General features: G+C 49.9%; 1 protein-coding gene across 5 annotated transcripts in view; it reads right to left on the bottom strand.

Moving 5' to 3' along the window:
• GRM7 (glutamate metabotropic receptor 7) overlaps positions 1 to 24,583 on the bottom strand; it is a 206,588-nt gene that overhangs the window by 66,077 nt on the left and 115,928 nt on the right. For all 5 annotated transcript variants that reach the window (XM_039558869.1, XM_039558870.1, XM_039558871.1 and 2 more), the window contains exons 3-5: positions 20,885 to 21,026; positions 19,774 to 19,928; positions 3,111 to 3,251 (exon numbers count right to left, since the gene is read on the bottom strand). In XM_039558869.1, coding sequence (XP_039414803.1) covers positions 3,111 to 3,251; positions 19,774 to 19,928; positions 20,885 to 21,026 — 438 coding nt within the window. The remainder of the gene's footprint in view (positions 1 to 3,110; positions 3,252 to 19,773; positions 19,929 to 20,884; positions 21,027 to 24,583) is intronic.

Here is a 24,583-nt window from a genome sequence, read left to right as displayed (position 1 = left end):
AACCTGCAAAGCAAATGTTATGATTTACATGGGTCGAATTTCTTCAGACTTCAAAAAAAAGCAAATATCCAAATTAATAGGCCTGGCTGAACAGTGCTCCCTCCAGTTTGTGTCATCCTCCTGCTGGAGTAACCAGTAAGCAGCAAATCAGGCCCAAAGTCCATTTTCAGGCAGGAATAAAACAAAAGTGATGGGCACAATTTTAATTCCAACTTCAGCATTATCGTGGGAAATATTTCCCCCTCTGAGGCTAGGCTGAAGAAGTCAGGCAGAACGTTCTACTACAGGCTTCAGGAATAGCTCCTGTATAATGGGAGTATAGAAATTCAATTATTAATTACTCTGGAAGAGAAGGAAGCTCCCAAAAGACATTAAGTTCCTGCAGATGAAAGCAGCAGGAGCAGCGCTGTGGGTGCCTCTGGCCAAGGGGCAGGAGAGAACCCCAGCACAGAGGTGTCAGGACATCCTGGGTGTGCCACGGAGGGAAGCTTGGAGAGCCAACCTAAAATTCACATGTTGGGTGCAACGAGAAACCACGAACCCCCCTGTGCTGTCAGACTGAAACCATGGAAAGGAGGAACAAACCCCATCTGCACAATTTCTGCTTGTCTTTGAGAAGAAGTTGCTTTTTTGTTGGCTTTTTTTTTAACTTGGAGATCTGCAGGAGCCACACAACATTATCTGCTTCAGCACTGAAGCAGCTGACACCTGGGACACTCGAACACAACGTGATTTCAGGAGAACACACTTCTGTCCCATGGGTTTGAGATGAGTACCTTGGGATGTCAGGAGAAGGATGAAACACAAAAGCAATGTATTGACATGAGCATTTTTTGCTTCCAAAGGATCTATTTGAAGGTGATGACAAACAATTTAAACCCCCCTTCCTTCTCGAGCCTCAAGTGCTCATCATCCTGATTCCTGAGAGACGGAGCAGCCAGGGCCTGCTTCAGGCACATCCTCACAGGAGAAAAACGCTGCAACAAAGACAGGAAAAAGAGCTCCAAACCCAGAGTGGTGAGAACACAGAGAAAGAATCCCACTTGTTCCATCTCCTTCAGATGACAGAAGTGAAATGCAGGTTTGAGAACTCCTGGTCACACTTCTTCATCTCCACAGAGGCAGCGTTAACGCGTCCCTGAGCAGAGAGGAGCAGACGGCACAACTCCGCATGTCCTGTGTTCTCAGTGCCTCTCCTTCAGCTGATTCCTCTGCACTCATTGTTATCATCACACAACAGAGGGGATGTGTTAGGATGAATAAATAGTATCTCTAGGACAATTTTTATGGCATATAATTCACACAGACAGACGTCAAAATCCCACTCCATCGGTGCTCGCACGAGATGAATTCAGACTCTGCTTCAGTTCCTGAAGGATTAAACACATTTTCAAAGGGTCTCACACAATAGTGCTGCTGAGAACCTGGAGATAGTCATCATTAACAAGAGATTTAATTTAAAGATTGTGGAATGCTCACAGTATCAAACAGGCAGCTCTTATTTGCACAGGGTGGAATTCAGCAGTGGAGGAAGTGCCGGCAGAAAAATATCCACTGTTCATCCACCCCCAGCACCATCACACACCCCCTGCCTGGGGGCACAGGGATATCCACTGCCCCAGCCCCACGGATCCACCCTCCACAGACAAGTCCCTGCACCCAGGGCTCTGCAGATATCAACCCTGGATACTCAGTCACGGTACAGACACTGCACACACAGCAGGTGTGAAGTCTGAAGGCTTCTCCACATAAGCTTTTTATGTGAAAGTAGCTGAGAACCAGGGCTCAAGAGCCACCAATGACATGCCAGGGTAAATATTGTGATTTCAGGGAGCAGAGGATGACAGTGAGGCCTCTGTGCAGTGTAATCCCTGGACTGTCACCTGACAAAGCCCTCCAGGATCCAATAACAGCTCTGCAGTGACAGAATCCCCCCAGCCCAGCCTCAGCCATGAGATCTCATTAGAGACAAAAGCCTTTATTCAACAGAATCCATCAATCCCCATGGAATTTCTTGGGGAAAGCAGATGAGCTTTTAAATTTCTCCTGCTCACCACACAAGGCATCGGATAACGCTTCAACCCAAACTCCCTGCACTCTCCTTTGATTGGGGATCTGTGGCTGGGAGCACTGAGCTGCTCCCTGGCACCCATGGACATTCCAGGTGGGAGCTCTTCCCACACCTCCCAGAGCCTGGGAGCACTGCTGCTCTCAGGGACCCAGGGCCTGCAGCCTCCTACCTTCCTGTGCTATGAATTACCAACCCCCTTTAAAAGGATGGTGCTGATCAGTCACAACATTATCCCATCAGAGGCCACTCCGGCTCTCACGCTGGAGATCACTCATGGTAATGCTTTAGAGATCATCCTGGAAAGGCTTCAGCAATTTTTGGTCAAATCCCAGCCTTTTGGGGAGACCCCCAATGCCAAATTTAACAGCAGTGCATTCCCAGTGGAATCTGTGCTGTTCCTGTGCACAGCATTCCCACTGCCCCCAGGAACTGGGACCAACAGCAGAGGAGATGAAGTCTGGGAAGTTTCCATCAATTTTCAATCAAAGTAAAATAAATCCTCCCTTTGATCACAATTCAAGGCAATTATCCAACATAACATGTTTCAGCTGCTGGGAAAATCTAAAGGGGTTGGGGGGGCAAGGCCAGGGGCGGCCAGGGCGGGGTGGCCATTAGGTGACAGCACTGGCCGTGGCTTCCATGTCACAGAGGCACATTCTGCCCAACGCCTCTCCAGGGTGTTCTAGTCATGGAATCATGGAATCATGGAATCCCAGAATGGTTTAGGTGGCAATGGGCCTTAAAGCCCATCCAGTGCCACACCTTTCACTGTCCCAGGCTGCTCCAAGCCCCAATGTCCAGCCTGGCCTTGGGCACTGCCAGGGATCCAGGGTCAGCCACAGCTGCTCTGGGCACCCTGTGCCAGGGCCTCCCCACCCTCACAGGGGAGGAATTCCTTCCTAAATTGTTGTGAAACATCCTCCCTCTAAAATAAACGAACAAAACACCCTCCAGCTGTCCTTCACTCCAATAAAACCATTCCTGGGTCCCACGGCAAACATTCCCACAGCACGAGGAGGGGGAAGGATGACTCAGTTACCTGTGCATTTACGGTCCGTGTCCTCCTTCTTGGAGCCAGTGATGGTCAGCTTGCAGTTGAAGTTCTCCTCCCAGTACTCTGCAAACCACACGTTCCTCCTGTTGTTCTCCAGCGTGCGGGAGGTGAAATAGGTGTCGAACCCTGCGGGGGGAGAGGGCACAGCTGAGGCCTGGCTGTTCTGCTCTGGGGAGCTGCAGCCTGGACACAAACAGTGCCCTTGTGCCCCCCTCAGTACCCAGCACACATCTCTGTCCACGTGAGGTCACCGTGGGAAGAGAGAAAATCCACATTTTCTCATCAGCTGCATCCTGCAGGAAAATTATTCTGTTTCTAACTACCAGGTATAAAACTGGGCAAGGCAAATGTGAAACAGATCAATATAAAAGAAGTTATAAGGAAAAAGCATGGATTAGAGATGTACCAATAAGGAATGGAAATAAATGACATGGTGCAGCAGATATTGGGCCGAGCTCAAGAAAACTAATGTAGTTATATGCCTGCCCAGACCTCCAGAGGAGGCAGCTCCACCTCACCAGGCTGTTACCAGCACCCCTGTGCATACAAATTTCCACTGGGACCATCAGCCAGCACCACCCTCCCACAGCATTCATATCCTATTACCATCCCTGCAAACAAGATTTGCATGAGCACAAAAAAATCAGTGCATGTCTGTGCGCTCACACACAAAGTCTTTTGTCATTTCTCGTGTCTTTTTTCCCTGTGTAGCTGGCAGGAGCTCTATCCACTCATGTGCTCAGAAGGAACAGTGCTTGGAGTGGCACAGCCAAGTGCTCTTGGCACACAGCAAGGGGAGGTTTGTCGCCTGTGCTCCAGAGGTGTCGGATATAGGCAATGCTGTTCCACCCCTGCAGCCCCATCACAGGCTCCTGGCACCCCAAACCCTGCTGATTTTCAACCTTTTCAAACCCAGCTGTCTCTTCCCAAACCTCACCGTCCCTCTGGAGTCTGGGGGCTGTGCCTGTTCCCTGCAGGGAGCTGTGCCAGTCCCACAAGGAGCAGATCAGTTCCAGCACTGGGACCCTCACCTGTGTTAGTGCTGCTGGGGTCACCTGGCTGTAGCTGCAGTGAGCAACAGCAGAGCTCTGCCTACACCTAAAGATGCTGTTCCTCAGGGAACCTTCCACAACTGCAACCCCACTTCAAGTCCAGGTACAAAAGGAGTTTTTCCTTTTACTAAGAAAGTTGTGGAGGAATTCAAACTACCCAAATCTGAAACCTGGATAAAGCAGACCAGTGGTAAAGAGGACTTGAGAATGCTGGTTGCACTCAGAGGAGCTCAGAGGTGAATTATCTGCCATCCTACAAGTGCACACCCATTGGAGATGGGAATCTCAGAAGATGTTTTCCCACTCCTGGGCGCTACAGCTGCCCTAGCACTGCAGAAGAGGGTGCAAGGACAGAAGCAATGAGCTCATACAGCCCAAACCACCCCTGCTATTGCACCATCACAGGGGCCTGTCGGGTCTGCAGTCAGAAATGGCTGCAGATGCACATTCCATTGAAAGGGGGAATGTTCCTGGCACTGCAGCCAATGATTTCCCTCCTGCAATAGGTGGGTACAGTGGCACAGGCTGGCACAGCACGGAGAAGAGTCTGAGGAAAACCATCTGGCATGGTTAAATTAGCACAACAACCCTTCCACCGGGGATAAGATAGAGAGCACAAACCCAGCTGTTTTAAAATTGCAAAGGAGAGTGGGACTGGGGTCAATCCCTCTTCTCCTCTCTGCTCTGTGTGCCAGTGACCCAGCTCTAATGTGTGCTTTCCTAGGGCTGAGTCTGCTGTTCACAGCTCACATCCCAAGCCCAGAAGGCACAGCCCACGTCATCTCCAAAAACCAACCAGGAAAATCAGCACTGAGGCCTTCCAGGAACAGGTGGAAAGCTAATTAAAATTTTACCTGCAGCCTCACCAGCAAATGATGCAGTTTATTAGAATCAAAAGTAGGTCCCTCCTATGACAGAGGAGGGTGCCAAGCCCAGAGGCCCAGCCCCACCGAGGGGATGCCCTGCTGCACAGGCAGCAGCCAGAGCCTGAAGGACAGCAAGCAACCCGTGGGAAAATGCAAGTAAAGCACCAAAGCGGGCTGGGAGAAGCCCTCAGTGCTGGACTGCAGTTTTACTGAGTACTTGGGTGCACTCTGTAAGTTCCACATGATTTTCCAGCCCTTCACGTGGGGACTGCAGCTGGAAGTTGAACCTTCCCAGAATAAAATGGATCGAGCTGCAGGAAAAGAGACATCCTGGGATGGCAGAGACCCCCATCTCTCCCTGCTCTATTTATCCTGAGACAGGGACTTCACCTGGGCCTCCCACACCCTAAATGTATAATTTGTTGAAACTAAAGTAAACAATTGCTTAGAACTCCTGGGACACCTGCTGTAGTTAATTAATAATAAATTAGTGATTTAGGAATGTTTCTGTGCAGTCTCTAGAAGGGCCAGCACTATTCCTCTACCCAAACCATTCTGTGATTCTATGATTGCCACTGACAGGATTAAATTTCCTAAGGAAAAGATTCTCATGGATGGGTCAGAAGAATATTCAGAAAACAGTCAAGTTTTAGGGACACACAACCTAAACTTTTTCCTGTAAACCTGTGTATATTGGTTTTCCTCCTAATTAAAAGAGCATTTCAAATGGGATATTCTAGATCTACAATGTCCATATGGCTCAGAAAGAGCACCAATAAACCTTCCCCACGTGCCAAACTCACTGACCTCTGGGGAAAGTGCTCTATAACTTAATAACGTAAAATCAATGAGTCCTGATAAAACTGTAATAGAATTCCATATGAATTACTCTAAACCTTTCCAGATTTAATAACAAATAATAACATTCCCATTGATTTGTTTAATGATTCCCCTGCATTCGCAGGCTGGAATATGGATCCCTATTAAAAAGGGAACATTTTTTACCATTCTTTTCTATTGATCAGGACAAGCAGGAGAGTGACAGTGGGACGGGGTGCAGAGATGCACAAGTTCCTGGTAATTCCCAGGGGTCAGTCCTGTGCAGCCACCCCTCCCGCAGTGCAGACCCTGGGAATGCTGCTCCCACACAGCCAAGGTCCTGGAGAACCCCTCCCAGAGGCACCACCCTGGCAACTGCCCTCCTTCCCAACCTGGGAACAAGAATCCTGGAATGCTTTGGGCTGGAAGGGACCCTAAAGCCCATCCAGTGCCACCCCTGCCATGGGCAGGGACACCTTCCACTGTCCCAGGCTGCTCCAAGCCCCCGTCCAGCCTGGCCCTGGACACTTCCAGGGATTATTTTCCCAGGCAGGACTGTTCCTACACTTCCCACAGTGCTGTCCTGCACACACCTGACAGTGGCAGGTCCCTCTGTGCCAGTGGGAATCTCAAATGCTTCTCTAATTTTAGACACTTTTTTGGACTGAACCTGACTCAAACACTCAGGGTGAACAAGGCAAACACTCTCTGCACCAACGACAGACCTCAGCCTGTGCTCCATCTTTCTGACCTGATACATGAAAGCAACTCACATGCACAGGGCTGAACTTAAGAGTTTTGGGTTCAGAAGCTCTGGGAATTAGATGACCCAACAAAAACCACTGGATGCTTAAATGCAAAAGCAGGAATAATCACTTCTCACCCCTGTTCGTGACCAAGCATTGCATTGGTGTGACAAGATTTAGTGATCCCCCAATGTTCTCCATATTTCATACTTTAGCAAATTACTTTTTCAGCAAATACCTCTAAGAGATATAAATATTTCTTTTATGAGATTTTCCAAATTACAATGAATCTCTTATTACTTCAAATCACTGTGATTTGATTAAATCGTTATTTTTACACATAGAAAGATGATACTACCTCAAGGCTTCATTTATTTTCCACCACAGGATAAATATGTACACGAACTACATAGTGATGAGACAGAGGGAATAAAGGGGAGCATGGAGGGGGGAGTGGGGGAAAGGGACCTGATCCCAAACCCTATGGAAAGGCCAGGAAAATCTAGGCAAGGGACAAGGGTTCCTTGGCTCTGTGGCCATCAAAATCTGAGCACTCCAGGTTGTTTTCCTGCCACTCTCAGGGTGCCCCTTGGATCAGGCCAGGAGTTATCAGCAGTGTTAAGTGACTGAAATCAGAAATTCCTGGGGGAGATGGGAATGACTCCTCCCCAGCTGGCTGGAGTCAGGTTTGATCCAGGTGTTCTGTTCCACATTCACAGGCAGCTGTCTGGACTTGGAGCGTCTGCATGGATCCAGGCCTGCCCAGGGAACACTCACTCCCAGCCCCCCAAACTCAGAACCCTCTCCCAGCTCCTCCCAGCCAGGGCTGTCCCAGCAGGAAGGATGCTACAGCACCACCGGGAGCCTCTTGATTATTCACCAGGAAATAAGCCCTGCTAACCCGGGGCTGTATTTACCCCACTCCAAAAACCCCAAATGATTGATTTCTAACATTAATCTTGCATCCCTGCCTCCCTGGGCTGCCCATTTTCTGGCTGGAAGCACAGGGCTCGGCTCCCTGGCAGTGCTGGCAATTGCAGGTGCTCGAGAGGCCAAACCAGGCTCCAGCTCTGCCACGGGCACCTCAGGGACAGAGGGAGCCTGGCAGCAGGGGTTTGTCACCGGGAAAGAGTCAGGAACACACCCAGGGGGACGGGACAGGGACAGAGGGAGCCTGGCAGCAGGGGCTTGTCACCGGGAAAGAGTCAGGAGCACACCCAAAGGGAAGGGATCGGCTGCAGGAGACAGACTGGGGGCACCCAGGAAAAGCAACACCCTGTGGGAATAAAGATGAAATCAGGGGATCCAGTGCTGGGCTGGCACCAGTGACACCAGCAGCAGCCAAGGGAAGCTCGCAGCACCTCCAGCAAGAACAGCAGGGGTGGCTTGTGAAGCCAAGGTGCCATCAGCATGAGCACAGCAGGAGTTTAGAGGCACTTGTGTCACCTCTGGTTTGCCATGTCACCGGCACGCGCTGCAAACCATCCCCTCGTGTCACCAGGGACTTCAGAGGCTCAGGGGTTATTTAATAAGGAAAATCATTAAGCCTAATTAAACCACAAAATTATTGACCCACTGCATTTCCAAGGTACCTCAAGTACTTTCATTCTCAGCCCAGGCGAGAGCAAATCCAGCATATTGACCCCCAATTTCACTCGAGCAGTGATTTGATCAGTTTATGATATTTTTATTCTTCTATTTAGTCCCAAGGATGTCCCCAGTACTGACAGCCAGTTATTTCCCCACGTAGTAAATCATCACCTGCTATAATTATTGAGGCCAAATGAGTTGAAAGCAGCTACTCAAACACTTTTCCAATTTCCCTAGCATTTAACCCAAAGCAGTTTCATTTACTGGCATTAAATCTGGGATAAAGGCATTAGGTGTGGAATGACAAGATCAATTTTAGGGCAGCAAGTGTCTCTGCAGATTTCATGATGTTGCCCAACCACACACTATGGGCTGTTATTAAGACCATCTACAGATATTTTTTTGACCTTCTTGCTTGGTAAAAAAGCCGTAATAGAAATTATTTTATTAACTTCCATCATGCCATAAAAGTGCTTTGCAGTTGTTTTCTTTTTTAATAATTGCTGATTATAACTGTGCAAAAGGGTATTTCAGGTGGTGTCACATCTGACTTTTATATCCGTGACACAAATCACATACAGAGGAAATTCCACTTTGGGCGAATCTGGGATTTTAGGCTGTAAAGGTTCTATTAGGGAAACAGCTAGCTATTGGCTAAGCATCCTTGTTATCGCTTCATAAAATGACACAGCTGCCAGGGCAGTGAGATCATGACCCAGGCGGTGTCTGAGGCAGCCCTGTCAGGGAAAGGTTAATGTACAACTGCCTTATTATTCATTATTCTACATTTCACAGCCCTCAGGCACCTCTCACTCCCCGAGAGCTCCCATGTGTATCAACGTCAGCAGCACAACCCCCTGAATTTGTCCCTCTATTTCCATTTTCAGTGGCACCCCCTCAGCTGTTGCAGCAGGTGCTGGGCACACCCAGGAGCTCAGCCCCATCCCCGGACTCTCCTGCTGCCTTGGGCTTCTGGATGGCCCCAGGATCCTCCCCCAGCTGGAGCAGGGGAAGCCTCCCTTTGTTAATGAACAACAAAAGGACCAAATCCAGGCCTCAGAGCTGCCACAGATGCTCTGGAGAGGCCCAGGCCCCAAAAACCACCGAGATTGTGCATTTTCAGCCCCAGAGAGACTTCCCAGGATGGCACAGGTAGAAAGTCACCTGGGCTGGTTACACAGCTCAGATCCAGTGCTCTGAGCTCAGCTGAACACTGCACTTCTCCCTCAAAGGGCTCCTGCTGCGGGAATGAATAATTCCCTATGAATTGCAGTGAGCAGAGTGCCAGCCAAGGGAGGAACACTGCTCACCAACCCACCCCTGCGAGCAGGGAGCGGAGCCTGCTGGAACCAGCATCACCAGAGCCAGGCCAGACAGATAAAAATACCTCCTGGAGCAGAATGCCTCTGCCAGGAAATCATCCTTTCCTGCTGCCCAGTTATTGGAAATGGGCAATTTGTTTTGCCAGGACCTTTCTCCATGAAAAACTCCTTTTCCTCACACCTGAAGATGAACTAAAAGCTTTTATAAAAGCTGTTCACCAAATAACAGAGCACTGTGGATCCCTGGCAGTGTCCAAGGCCAGGCTGGACACTGGGGCTTGGAGCAGCCTGGGACAGTGGGAGGTGTCCCTGCCCGTGGCAGGGGTGGCACTGGATGGGCTTTAGGGTCCCTTCCAACCGACTGGATGTGTCTTCCCACCAGTTTCCTAAGTTCCTGCTTCCCACTCTTCTTACCAGAAGCTGCTCCACAGATGGCCTGTTCCCTTTTAATAATGCAGAGCAGCAAAACCCGAGATCCAGAAGGTCTAAATGCAGAAAACGAGAGTGCTTTTGCTCCCTGCACAGCAGCCACCAACAAAACGCTCTGAGCAGCTCCTTGAAGGCAGTTAAACTCCAGTCACCCACTTGCATAATTTAAATGAGGGTGAAAATACAGAAATCCCTCTCTGTTGGGATGCAGCAACTGCAGCAACTCCTGGAGACACTCAACAGGTTAAAATTAGAATAAAGAATGATAATGCAATGAAAACCCAAGGGGCTGCTCTGCCCAGCCCGGCTGCAGCACTCACACATCGAGTCCTTCACCCCCAGAGTTCATTTGCCCCGTCCCTCGCTGCAGTGTTTCCATGTCAGCAGCAGGAACTGCAGTGAGTGTCCCCAGAGCTGTGCAGCCTGGAATGTGTGTGCCAGAGCCCCCAAAGCACACCCAGCCCCACTGCTGGCACGGGGACACTGCTGGGGACAGCCACAGCTCTGTCCAGTGCTGCTCCAGGTGGTGCCTGTGTCCTGCAGAGCCAGAGCTGGGCCCAGGCAGCCAGGCTGGCACAGGAGCCAGGGCTCAGCTCAGACCACTGCAGACACTGCCAGCCTCACTGCACATTCCCCTCGAGACAGACATGCCCAAGAAAATTGGGGGGGACCTGAAAGCCCATCCAGTGCCACCCCTGCCATGGGGGCACCTCCCACTGTCCCAGGCTGCTCCAAGCCCCAATGTCCAGCCTGGCCTTGGGCACTGCCAGGGATCCAGGGGCAGCCCCAGCTGCTCTGGGCACCCTGTGCCAGGGCCTGCCCCTCCCTCACAGGGAATTTCTCCCCGATATCTCATTTAACCTCCCCTCCTCCCTCACAGGCTGTTCCCCCTTGTCCAGTCACCCCATGCCCCTGTGAAAAATCCCTTCCCAGCCTTCTTGCAACCCCCTTCAGATAAAGGAAGGGGCTCCAAGATCTCCCCAGAGCTTCCTCTTCTCTCTGAGCAACCTCAACTCACTCAAAATAGAACCCAGCCCCCTCATCACATCCTCCCCTTTTTCCTTAGGTCCTTTTACAAAATACAAATTCCTTGCTATTTGACAGCTGATTTCTTGACTCTCAGGCAGCTTGAACAATGCCAGAGTGTGCAGGGAGGTGAGCAGAGGGAGATAATTACTGTTCTCTCCCTCCTTCCCACTCCCTGCTCAGCTGAGGCTGCTCACCCCAACCCAGCTCCCTCTGTGCACAGCAATCACATCAAACACCAGCTCAGACCGGGACAGGCACAGCAGAGAAACGGAGGGGATTTCTGGGGCTGGCAGGCCTGGAACCCTCCCTCAGGCTGCCCCCAAGGCCATGGGGCCCCGCACAGGGACACCCACAGCACCCCCAGGGCTCCTCCTGGGAACTCCTGCATCTCCAGGGAAAGCAAAATCCATTTCCAATTTGATGTAAGTATTTCAGGAGCAGAGCATCCTCTAAGCACCCATCCCTCATTCTCCACCACTATTTTTTTCTGCAGGGGTATCCCACCCCCAGCATTCCCTTTGGGATCCTGGCTGGCCTTGGAGACCACCAGGCAAGTCCTGTGGCCACTTCCTAGCTCAGAGCTCCCCTCATGTCACCCATCCAGCTGCAACCACAGCACCCAGAGACCCTTGAGCCCACCCCAAGGAGCAGAACACAGAAATTCCAAGAGGATCAATATCCAACAGCCCCTCCCTGGCTGCTGAGGGGAGACTGAACCCAGAGTGCCCTGGCAGAGCCACCCCAGGCCTGGCTGTGTCAGAGATGCTGGGGAGATGCCTGAGGCTGCCTAAATATAAGGAAACTTTTAAATGGCTCTCAAGTTGCAAGATAATTTGTATTCCACTCTCTTCATACCAACACATTAACCAAATACATTATTTCCATAATGAGGAGATGAACATCTGTGTGGCTTCCCAAAATTTCAAGTGGCAATACTCGAGACAAGTATTCCCTCTTTGGGGACTGACACATCAGCATTTCAAATAACTGCCATAACTAAAAATATCATTTAAATTCTAAGGAGGTCAAAGACAGTTCAGGTGTGGTTTAGATTTCAGGTTTTTTAGATAAAGCAAACCAATTTGATTCCACAAAATTAAGTCGCTGCAGTATTGTATTAAATCATTTGTGCTTGGCCCTGTGTAAAAGAAGTGCTCAATGCAAACTTTACCTGAAATGGGGAAGACAAATACCTGAAGCAGTGTTACGTCACTGAAAATTGCTGTGAGAGAGCTGAAGAGCTCTGGGTCAGGCACCCCATGGCAGCAGAGCAGCCCCAGCTAATGTGGCCTCACCTCTTCCCAGCTTTGGTACAATAAACCTGCCCAAAGCCACCAAAAAAACCAACTCATCCCATCAGATCTGGAATATCTTTCTTTGGAAATTTATGCTATGGGAAGCAGTAATTAAACAGAGAAACAAAAAGCCAAGCTTGAAAACAAAGATTAGAAGGATTTCTTTGTCACATATAGGACTCGATCCTTGCAGGTCCCTTCCAGCTCAGGGTATTCTGTGACTGACAAGGGGGCCTGAGGGCTACTCCGCACAGGTGAACCACTGCGAGCACCCCAGGGAAGAAATCTGAGAGAGAAATAGCAGTGAAAGCCTGGTTCCCCTTCAGGGATCCCTGGGGGAGCTCAGGGAAGCGTCACTGTGGGGAGAAGCCGAGTCTCATCCCCCTGCTCAGACACACAGAGGTGCTGGGGCTGTACCTGCCCGGCCACTGCAGGTGCTTGTGCCCAGTGTGGCAGCACAACACCGGCTCTAATTAGGCCTCATCGTTATTCACAAGCAATTACACCATCCTTCTTTCAGCAGCAATAATCAGCTCGATTATTGGCCCCTCTCTGGCTTCACACTTCTTTCTCACCAGCTCTAACACAATCACCTTTGGAAGGTGGGACGCACCAGGAGCAGCCACTGCTGAGCCCCACCGAGCTGGGAGAGCCCTCTGGCAGGGGTTTCTGGAACCCTTTTTCTATGGTTTTTATGTTTCTATGCTGCCTCGGTTTGCCCGGCCCTTCTCTCTGAGATAGCCGGCCCGGTGAATCACCTCAGCAACTGTGTGCTAACGGGGGAACCCCGCAGCGGCGAAAGCTGTGGCTGGGTGTGCACGGGAGGGCTCAGAGCCAAGCTGGAGTGAGAGGTTCCACCAGGGCAGGAACAAGGGAATTCCTTTCAGATGGACAACGCCATGGAAACAAAGCCCAAGCTCCCCTTCCCAGGCCTTTCCCTTCAGCTGCACAGAGCAGCATCTTCCCTGGCCGGCTCCCAGCTCCTCACCACCCGGCCCCTACGGCTGAGAGGCTAAAGGGTTGTGTTTATCCAGCCTCAGCAGGGCACCCAGGCCATCGATCTTGACTCCTGCTTCCCTTTCCAAGGAGCCAGCACAGGGGGCTACAAGGAGGAGCTTTTCCTAAATCCTTTCCCATCCCTTTGTTGTCATGCAGTCAAGTAAACAGAATGAAAACGCGCTCCTGAAACAGATCTGCAAATCCAGCAGGAGTGAAGTGGGCACTTCTGCACTCATTGTATCATCTTTAAGGAAATTATGTGTATTATTATGTGCATTCTTTCCTAAACTATTACTTTCAAAAGCCTATAATCAGTGAAGCATTAACAATACAGACTAGAAGAAAAAAGCACAGGGAAACAAACAAGACAAGCCTTTCAAACCTCTGCTCACTTCCTAAAATTAGCACATTTCCCTTTGTGCCTGAGCCTGCCTCACCCAGAGATGTCAGTAATACACTCCTGGTGTGTCTGGGGGTGTGAAGCCCCAGCAGAGAGGGGCTGGAGCCTGCAGGGAACTTTCCTGGGATGCTCTGGGTGCCATGGTGAGAGCCAGGATGAGAACCAGCAGCTGCTCAGGCAGCACACAGCCACGATAAACATGTGACACGGGCCCAGTGAAAGCACTTTTGGTGTGTGATGCAGACATTTGCTCCTTGCAAACTCTGCCCCAGCACAGGCACCCATCAGAGCCCCCTGCAGAACAGGCCTGGGGGTCCCCTGGAGCTGCCACGCACAAACAGCAGCTTCCTAAAAATACAGTCCTTCCTCCTTTCTGGCTGGAAATACTCTGCCCAAACACATCCAGCTGACAGCTCCCGTGTCACATCATCGAGAGGAAAATTGGTCTTGAGAAGACGCAATTCAGGGTATCTCAAAAGTGATGATCCATCTGAAGGGTGATCAATAGCTGTGTGTTCCTCTGGGGATGATCTCTTCCTACAGCACCAGCCCTCCCTGTGTGTCTCCATGTGCTCACCTCCCTCTCTCAGAACACCCACACCATCTCCAGTGTCCTGGAATCACAGCTGAATGGGAACAGCAAAGGGAAAATGCCAGCAAAGCTCGGGGAGCAGCACCCACACCACAGACCTAGAGACACAAACCCCACACGATGAGCAGCAGTTGGATCCCAGCAGAGATCCTGGATTCTGGCAGTGCCAGATCTGCTGGGGGTTGGGTGAGCAGCTCATTTCATTTCAAGGAGCCCCAGAGAAAGCTCCTAAATCTCTATTTTACAGCAGTTCTGTATGGTCCAATTAGAGCTTCCCACCTCATTTATGTGCTGAAAGCAGCAGCAGCGTTTGGTTCAAGCCCCATTTGGGACAGGATTTCTTGTTAATGCTGTGCTGGTTATGGGCAGTGCCTTGCACTGAGCAGTGGCAGAAAATTCTCTTTAATACTCTGAAACCACCACCCCTTCAAACTGTCTCACAAGCCCCGAGTGAACCCCAGTGCCTGAGCCCCACACAGCGGCCAGGGGGAAACTCCAGCAGAACCCCAGGATGTGTGAGCTGGGAGGGAAGGAGTCCTCGTGAGACCCCACCTGCAGTGCTGCCTCCAGCCTCTGCTGCAGCCCTGTGAAGCTCAGCACTGCAATTCCACAGGGAATGGGCAATTCTCCTGGCAGGAACAGGCCCTGTTTGCCCCAGTCTACAGACAGATCCTCTCAGGACACTGGGCACCACCACACACACGTATTTAAGCCAATATTTACCTGCACAACACTGACATGGCCCCACTGGTCCCAGCCAGCCTGGAAGGGCCAAGGAAGGAAGGACAGATCCCAGAGCTGGAGCCCTTCAGCTGAGTGGGAAGGAAAGCAGCTCATGGGGGGAAGGCCAGGGGATGGGAGGGAATTCAGGGCAGGTAATGGGGAGAGTAAGCAAATCTGGGAGTGATGGTCCAAGGGACTGACAGTCCAAGCTGCACCTCTTATGCCTTTTCCCTCGGGACTGGGGTCCCCTCTGGCTTTTGGTGTTCCTGGGCTCTGCTCCAGCCAGGCTGCAGCCCCACAGTCCTGGAGGAACAGACCCCTGCAGCCACATCTTTCCATCCCAGTTCCTCTCTCAAAAGCACATGGCTCATGCCCCAGGGACACAGAAAAAGCTGGAGAACAACAGAGAACTGGAAAAGACCCTGCACCAGGCTGTAAACAAACAAAAAATACCCAAAGTGAAGTGTTTACAAGTATGATTATGCAATTTACGCTGGCCCGCTGCTCTCCTGAGGGAGAGGCAGGAAGGGCTGTGGGCAGCACCTCATTCCCAGGGAACATCCCGGGGGAATGCAGGGCAGGGTGACCCTGTCTGTAACACTGCACACAACCCAACACTGTCTCTAAGAGAGCAGAATGAACCCCGAGCTCCTTCCCTTTGCCACACTGGGGCTGGGAAGGTAAAACACTTCAGAGGCACTAAACAGGGACAGAGAATTTCATTCTCAATTTTGCTTAAATCACCACTCTTTCATTGGTTTTTCCTCAGTTCATACCGCCCAAACAAAAAAGGAGCAGACCAGCTCTTGTTGGAAACAAAAACAAAACAGGGTTCACCATCTCTCTGGGTGACAACTGAAAATTCCAGGGACAGTTCTGTTGGTTTGCAGCATTTGCAGTTTTTATTTTTTAAAATATCTGAGCACATCCCTGTACTGGATTTGAGCCATCCCTCAACCTTCAAGCCCGGAGCTTCACAAACTCCAGCCTCAGCCCCATCTACAGCCTCTGGAATTGAATCATTAATCTGAAATCTACTTGAATCCTACTGTTCAGTTGCATCAATTCTGAGCTCAGACAGTAAAGACTGTTTTTTTCCACATCAGCAAAGCTTTTGCCAGACTTTCTAAATAATTAAGACCAAATCTATGCATTATCCTCCGTATTTCTCTTACAGCTGCTCCCCTCCTTGGTTCCATCTCCCTGGGAGCTGGTGTCCATGAGGACAGAGCACACACAATTGAGAAAGGCAAGGAAGACTCTTTCAAAAGAAAAGCACTGGCGGAAAACCCCGAGCTCTGGAAGTGCTCAGTGAGTAACACTGACTGTAACAACTGTTCCCAGTACCACAGACGGGGAACCACAGGGAACTGCCCGCTCTGATAAATATTGCACAGGAAAAGGTGTGGGAACAAGAGAAAGGAAGAGGTGAGGAGATCGTTGTTCACCCTCCTCACAGCTGAGGTTAAGAGGAAAACAACTTCTGGGGCTCAGAACAGGGCTTGTTTCTCACGTGAGGAGGGCCCAGCACAGCTCTGCTTTGGAAGAGCTCAGAGCACCAAGAACCAGGATACAACATCCTGCTGCCACGTTGCTCTATAAGTAAATAAGTAAGTAAATAAATAAATAAATAAAATCTGCTTTTTTCCTCTGAAAGCCTCTTCAAGCCTTTCAAGTTCCCTGTACCTGGCTGAGCTGCCAGTGGAGTGTGTTCCCAACTTCCCAAGGAGTGATTCCTCTTTCATGTGCACTTCTCTGGTTCACTGTCTACTGCAATTATGCAAATAATATGCAACTTTATCCTTTCAGCATAATTACATCAAACACAATCAGGCTATATTAAGACTGACTTAAGATGAATGAATTCAGTTCATCTAATGATTTCCTAAATCCCCCCCATGGGACTGTGGCAAAGAAAATTCTGTCCCAAGAGTGACATCAAGTACCAAGACAGACATCAAGTACCAAGACAAATAACTCTGGATCTGGGGCCTGATCCTACAAAAAGCCAAACACTTTAGGCCCCCTCTGGAGTCAGAGGCTGCTGGGATATTCCCACTGTCAGAAAACCAGGACCATCAGCTGGTACCTATAGACACAGGTGTAAAACCACAGCACACCCGCACTTCTCACCTGTGTTTTGAACTGAAATCACGCCTGGGGGTGAAGAATGACTAGAAAAATGATTTTTTCTCTGTACAATGAGTGTTTCAGTTTGTGACTTGTGTGACCAACAGCTCTACAGACAAAGCCCTGCTAATCCAAAGTGTGCCATGCACCCTGAATTCGCAGGCACATCCTCGTTCAGTGCAGCTGAGCATTCCCTGGCTGATTAGCCAAACATTATTCCCTTTGCTGTGGGAAGAGGCAGTGTCAACATTCAGGTCAAGGCACGGGAGCTGCAGTGATCTCTCTGCTTCCAGCAAGGTTTCTTAGGAATGTTTTTCCAACATATTCCAAATACTACTTAAGACAGTGATAAAAGGAAAGGAAAAAAAAGAAGAGATGCTTTTGAGGAGTAAAATAAGGGCAACCCCCTCATTCATGACTTAACACAGATTTTCACTAAATCCAGTGGGAATTGAGCTGGCACTTCACTGTGGCCCTGACCTGGAGCCTGGGAGCCCCAGGATGCTGCATGGAAGGGGCCTGGGCTGGGATCTGCTCAAGGCAATGGGCTCCAGTCTGCTTATGCAGTTTGCTTCCTTCCATTTGCAGGGAAAATCAAGGTGCCTTATTTCTTTTATTTTATGCCCTCATCGAAAGAAATGTGTTGCTGAATTTTAGGAAGCAAATGTTCCATTTCTGGACAATGAAAGAATGACATTAAAATGTCTAATTCCTTTCTTTGTGTCTCGTGGCCAAATGAAAATGAAACAACAGAAAGGAAAACATAACAACCTCCAGCAGCCTGAGCACGGGGAAGGCAGCAATCCAGAGGGATTAGGGCCTCCCTGAGCCTGGAAACACCAGTGCCTGAGGATTCCTGACACATTCACTGGCTGTTCTCTTGGTGAATGACACAGAAATGGGACCAGTCCAAAAGGAGAAATGGGGGATCTGGAGAACTGCTCCAGTAGCACCAGGATCTGTTCCCTTAACCACCCCTCTGCCCCTGTGACAGCAGGAGCAGATGGCACATCCAGATGGCAATTAGGGACGGCTGGATGGGACTGGGGAGGGTAGGAACCAGCCCGAGCCTTTGGAGTGGCCAGGGAGCAGCCAGGAACCCTGTGCTCTGCACAAGGATGCCTTGCTCTGCCTCCCTCCCCCAGGCACAGCACCCACTCCTGCCCGAGGCTTTTCCTTCCCAGAAAGTCTCATGGAACACACAGACCCCAGAATGTGTGTCTGCTGCTAAAGGATACCTCAGTCAGAGAGATTTGTAGGCAAAATGCAATTCAGGCACCACAGTAACGCCCCAGCCTATGTGGCCACGAGTGCAAAACGCACTCAGCCAACCTCAGGCAGTTCTCCAGCAGAGTCACTGAATAAGGAGATATTTGCAGGCTCAATAAACACAATTTTTTTGCAGCTATATCAAACACACTGATGTTTACAACTCTTATTTAACTGACTTTCTATACCTGAACTCTTCCACTCTACCATCCTCACTCATTGTGTCCAAAACCCCCTCATGCTTCCCACGACAGGTTTAATGTGTAACGTAAAAAGAAAATACTTTAAAACAAACAAACGTGGAAAGTTTTTGTTTCTGTGTACTGTTGACAGAATTTTCGTTTCTGTGTCAGAAACCCTCAGGGATGAATACAGACAGTGTGAAAAGCTTATTAAAATATCCTGCTTTTCAGAAACAAACCACTTCATTGTCTGTCAACTTTCTGTATTTACAGAGAAATAACATCCAAGAGTGCCTCGGGGGGTTAAAAATGTAAAAGAATGAAGCAGATGATCTACCTGAGAGGAATAACTGATGAGCAGGGAGCGCAGGCACAGGGAAAATGCAAATATTTGGTTTTGCAGGCAGTGAAGACACCAGAACCCCCTTTAATATGGGCGATGTGCTCGAGGACTGCCCGCAGACCCTGCCCCACCAGGGCCAGCAGAGGAGTTGGGTTTCCCTACTCAGTGCCTGCCCTGGAAACAACTTTCCCTCCATATTCCAGAGAACACAGACTCTGATCAACCTCTCTGCTGTCCAGAGGAAGCCATGTGGATGCTGAAGCATCTTTACACACAACAGGATTAACAGACTGAGGCGAGATCAGACAACAGACACTTCAGAGCACAATGGAAAGCTGAGAAACAAAGGGATTAAATAAAACAAGTTTCCCAAAATTGGGCATATACATGCACTCGTACAAGTGTGGATATTTCTGAAGCACACAAGCAATATGGATAAACACAGTGCCTGATCTGAAATGAAAGTTAAGCTGAGTTTAAATGGAAACCACTGATAGAAAAACAGTTTTACTCCTTCAGTAGAAAACTTCTCTGCTTCAGAGAGGAGACATAAATTGCCCAAGATTCTCCCTCCCCTGTATGCACATGACAGGCTCAGATCAGTTGGGTTTCTCTTTCCAGTGATAAAGCCTTGTCACATCCCCCCAGCCTAATGCAAGCTCTGAAATCAGGCCCCTGAGAACCAGCTGCTGGCAGCTCCCCAGCTGGGGAAACAGCCTCGAGTTTCCACCTGAGGAACAGGGACATTCAGGGGAAAATCAGGAGCTGGAGCCGTATTCCATGGGCTTGACCCTGTGTGCGTGCACGCGTTGATCCCCACACACTCAGCAGGAGCAGGAGGAGGGGCAGGACAGGCTCTTACCCTCGATAGTGGCTCTCTTGGGCAGGATGGTGATGGCTCCCTCGGCCACGTCCTCCTGCTGCAGCAGCGGGCTCACCTTGGAGCCCCACGTGTCCGAGCCCACCCACAGGAAATGCCCCACCTGATCCGCCCTCTTGGCAGCCGCCAGGATTTGCCTGTGGAAAGGAACATTTGGTTTGCAACATGATTTTATTTAAATGTGGAGTTGCTTCAGAAAATGGTATGTGGCAATGGCACAGAAGGGCTGGGCTCGATGAGCTCAGAGGTCTTTTCCAAGCTGACTGACTCTGTGATGAACAGGAACAGCACATTCCTGAACCCAGCACAGCTCAGGGGCTTGGGACACTCTGCATCACCAGGGCTCTGGGCAGCCTGGGCCAGGGAAGGATGGAACTGGATGATCTTCAAAGGTCCTTCCAAGCCCAAACCACCCCATGATCCATGCAGCACCAACAGGACTTCTCTTTAAATTCACCCTATACCCCATGACTGAGTTTCTGATTCCACTAAAACTTAAGAGTTTTTCCACTGACTTTACTGAAACTTTTTCCTAAATTCTTTTTGCCTCATTTTGTGGGACCAAGCCTCTCAGCAACTGATGATTCCATCACAATTTTAAGCTAATTTCAAATTCTGGACCCAGAATACACAAGTGAGTAATGAAATAGAAAATATTCTTTGTGTTATTTTATAAGCCCATTCCATGTGGTTTAACCTTGAGCATCCAAGTCACTTTATCACCATTAACTTTCATTTGCCATAAAACAGACTCTGAATTAATGAATTACACAAAGCAGAATGAGCCTGGAGAGGGGAGCGTGTTCTTAATTCCTCTGAGAGGAAGGGTCAGCTCTGCCATCCAACACGAACAACCCCATGACAGGAAAAGCTCCCAGATCCTGGCCCCCATTCCTGTTCCTCCAGCATGGTCTGGGCACGCCATGAGCCAGAGCAGCAGCAGCCTCGTGCCTGGTGCTTCCCCCACATTCCCAACTCCACATCCCCCCATGGCTCCCACCAACAGACCTGTCCCTCCCTCCCTCCCCCCGAGCTCTGTTTGCTCTCCCTCTCCTGCAGAGCCCCAGGGGATGGGTGCCCCAGCCACCCTTACTTGATGTCCTCGTCATTGGCGAAGATGACGATGGCCCTGGCGTTGGGGGTCTCCAGCAGCTGCCGGATGATTTTATCGAAGTCGATGCTCTTGTCCTTGCGGTCCTGGGGAATCTTCAGGGACTGGGCGATGCAGAGCCCACCTGTGCCAGAGAAAAGGACAAAGGGACCTTCAGAGGAGGAAAGGAAGCTTCAGGGGAGAGCACGGGACAGGCACTGGGGAGTGCACAGCCCACAGGGGAGCCTGGCAGGGGAGGAACTCTCCCGTGGGATCACTGCCCTTCCAGGCACTCCATGGCCAGCTTCCAGAGGGATCCACGCAATTCCTTCTCTGATACCTACAGCCTGCATGGCTGGGGAGGGTCAGGGATTACACAGGCTGTGCCCAACCCACGGGAGAAAAGCAAAATAAGCGAAGACATGGGCAGTGGAAGGATGAAAATGAGAGGAATTAAAAAAGGAAACAACAGCAACCTGAACAAGCTTAAACTGATGAATAAACCCCCAAAACAACAGGCTGAGAGGCAAAAGGTGCTGACAGTGTATTGGGCAGGTTTTATCTCAGTGAAGGGCTGAGATTCTTTTTGATTTTGCAACTTCAGGGCTCCTGGGGGGAAATGCTTTCACTGGAATGACTTATCTGGAATAGGAACAGCCAAAGTTGAGATATTGGCAAAACCCACATTGTGCAAGAAAATCCTTACTCATTCAAGTGCCCACCACCAAATAGGATGGAGAGACCCAAATACTGAAGCCTCAAGATAAAGTAGGTGTGTGAATGGGACTTCTCAGAAACACCCAGGGAACACAGCAAAGAGCATCAGCATAGCCCCAGATACCTATGGCCAGACCAACAAATGCCCACTTTTAGCACAGTTCCCATACTACAGTTGTTTAGTTTGTTTTAGAAAAAATAAAATAAAAAAAAATCCCATCTCCACTGACATTCTGGTTGTTGCTGGCAGATGAAAACACAACTTTTGCCTTAATTATTTTGTTTCTCAGTAGTAAACACTTTCATCTTTTGCAGCATCTTTGATACCAACCTCCTCACCATAGTGCACAGTGTGTTAATTAACAACATATCAGAGCTCTTAATAAAAACCAGCAGTGGGGATGAGTTAATTAAAAGGCAGAGATTCACAGATAGGCTTTAAAACCCAGATTTAAAAGTCCTGGTAATTGAAGCACCTGAGGAGGTGTTGGTGGGTGAAGAACCTGGAGGAGGAGGCGGCTCAACTCTGGAGCATCCTCTCCATCCCAGGGCAAAGCAGCCACGGCAGCACCCACAGAGAACCACGGGACAGCCAGGAAAACCAAACTCCTGCTTGGAAATGGGGAAATCCGGCTCTTGTGCACATCCCTGAGCTCCTCACAAGGCACATCAGGCTCGTTTTCCCTGATTTTTGTCAGGGACAAGCTGAGCTGCAGTGGCTGCCTGAAGGCAAGGGAGCTCTGCTGGACCGGCTGCTCCAAACACTCAGAGGGAAAACGATTGTTTCAGTGGGAAGAAATAAAACAGTGAAAAGGAAAGGCTGGGAAAGAATAAAGGAGAATAATAACCCCCAAGTTTTTCTCTGACTCACATAAAACATTCATTTTGGTTCGCAATTATCACAACCTGGGCTTTCTGCAGCCTTTTTTTTTCCTTTAAAAGCAAACATTACCGAGTTTTTAAAATAAACTTCATTTTAAATGAAGATCAAAAGTCTCACTGCCAGTGAATTCAAAAACCTGAACAGTTTAAAATGCTCTTTCTATTTTCCCCAGTCAAAATTATATGGAATGAACCCAAACCCGCAAGCAGTGCTCTCCAGCTTTCCTAAAGCATCTCACTTGGCAGGAATTCCAGCTGGTTAAAAGCACAACCCCCAGCCAGCCCTGGTCCTGAGCATCCTGAGCATTGTCCCTGCCCACGGCAGGGGTGGCACTGGATGGGTCCCTCCCAACCCAACCCAACCCAACCCAACCCAACCCAACCCCTTCTATCAGCCTGTGATTCTGATGAACAACCAGCCCCGGTGTGCAGAGAGGCGGAAACAACAGGGTCTCTCACCCACACCCAGGACAGTGATATCTCTGCAGATAAGAGTCCACCTACATTAAAGAATCTGTGAATCCAGAGGGGAAAAGAACAACCCTCCCAACCAGGTGACATGCTGTTGTTGCAAAACTATAATTAAAAAAAAATAAATTATTTCGTATTAAGTAAATGTGACCAACATGAAGAAAGTGCTTGGAAAAGGGGCTGGAATGGCTGGAAGGCTGCTGGCTCTGCAGCCACCCTGCAGCAATGACATCCATTGTGTGGGTCACTCACCCACGGCCTGCATGGAGAAGCCAAAGCTCCCATTGTTGTGGATAATGGTCACAGCTGAACAGAGCAGCCTTGGACAGAGCCACAGCTGTGGCCAGGTTTCCACAGCCAGCAAAAACCCTCTAATGCAGCATATGCTGCCAAAGCTGCGATTTCCAGGAGCTTTTGAAAGGAAAGAGGAGCCAGGGTGGGGAAAGGAAACAGTCTGGAATTTGAGAGGGCTGTCTCAGACCCTGTTTGTGACAGTTTTCCACTCCCTTTGGGAGGTCAGCTCCTGCTTTCCCTGCTGTCCAGTGGGGAGGGCGAAAACCAGAGCTCTGTTTTAAGCTGCCCACCTGGGAAGGGTGGCCTGGGCAGACACCATGGGCTCAGCCCCTCAGGATGGGGAGCTGCTCTCAATCCAGGGAGTGGGAGAGCTTTCCCAAAGGGAGCAGATGACCTGGTACCCTGCTAGCCTTGGCACTGCCTCTGGTCAAAGGAATTATGGATAAATGGATAAGAGGAATGGATATTACTATGGATAAATGGCAAATATCAGAGTACACTTTGTCACCCCTCGGCAAGCAGAGTGCCCAGGGAACTGGGTGTTTGTTTTCCAAAAGGCACAATGGAGTAAGTTCAGCTTTCATATCCTCACCCCACATCCCATTACAACAGGAAACGTGCACAGTTATTGAAACTGTCAGGTTAATTCACAGCACTTCCGAGGGAAAAACCTCCAAGGGAATTAAGTGGTAAAAACATGAAAGCTGCAAATTCGGGATCCTGTCATAGGATTCCTGCAGTAATTCATTACCCCTGGTGGCCTGGAGAAGTGACAAATGCTCTGAGCAGCACAAAGTGCCCTGGCAGTGGATGACATGTCCGGAGAAGCTGGGGCTGCCCCTGGATCCCTGTCAGTGTCCAAGGCCAGGCTGGACAGGGCTTGGAGAAGCCTGGGACAGTGGGAGGTGTCCCTGCCATGGCAGGAAGCGTGGAACAAGAAGATCCTTAAGGCACCTCCCAACCCAAACCATCATAGGATTTTATGATCCCATGAATTTGCGGATCCCACACCATGAAATAACCAACATGCTCACGTTGCTGGGATGAAGGGTCGACACACAGAGCCCATCCACCCACTGTGGAGTGAGATCCAACAGCACAAGCCCTCTGAAGGATGAGCACGAGAGGATTTTTGCCCTGGGGATCCCAGTCCTATGTCAGAGCCGTGGATGGAGGTCAGGCCCCATCGCAGGACGCTCCAGCACCCGCAGCGGGGGGCAGGCAGGGACTGAGCCAGCGGGGTGGGGAGCACACGGGAGCTGGGGACACAACAGAGCCTGAACAATCCCCTGGCTGCTCCTGTCACCCCTGGCAGCCCCTGAGCCATGCCTGTGACAG

The sequence above is a fragment of the Corvus cornix genome, chromosome 12 (assembly GCF_000738735.6).
Source record: "Corvus cornix cornix isolate S_Up_H32 chromosome 12, ASM73873v5, whole genome shotgun sequence".
Classification (NCBI taxonomy): domain Eukaryota; kingdom Metazoa; phylum Chordata; class Aves; order Passeriformes; family Corvidae; genus Corvus; species Corvus cornix.
The sequence above is the reverse complement of the archived record's forward strand: the minus strand, read 5'-3'. Positions and strand labels throughout refer to the sequence as shown.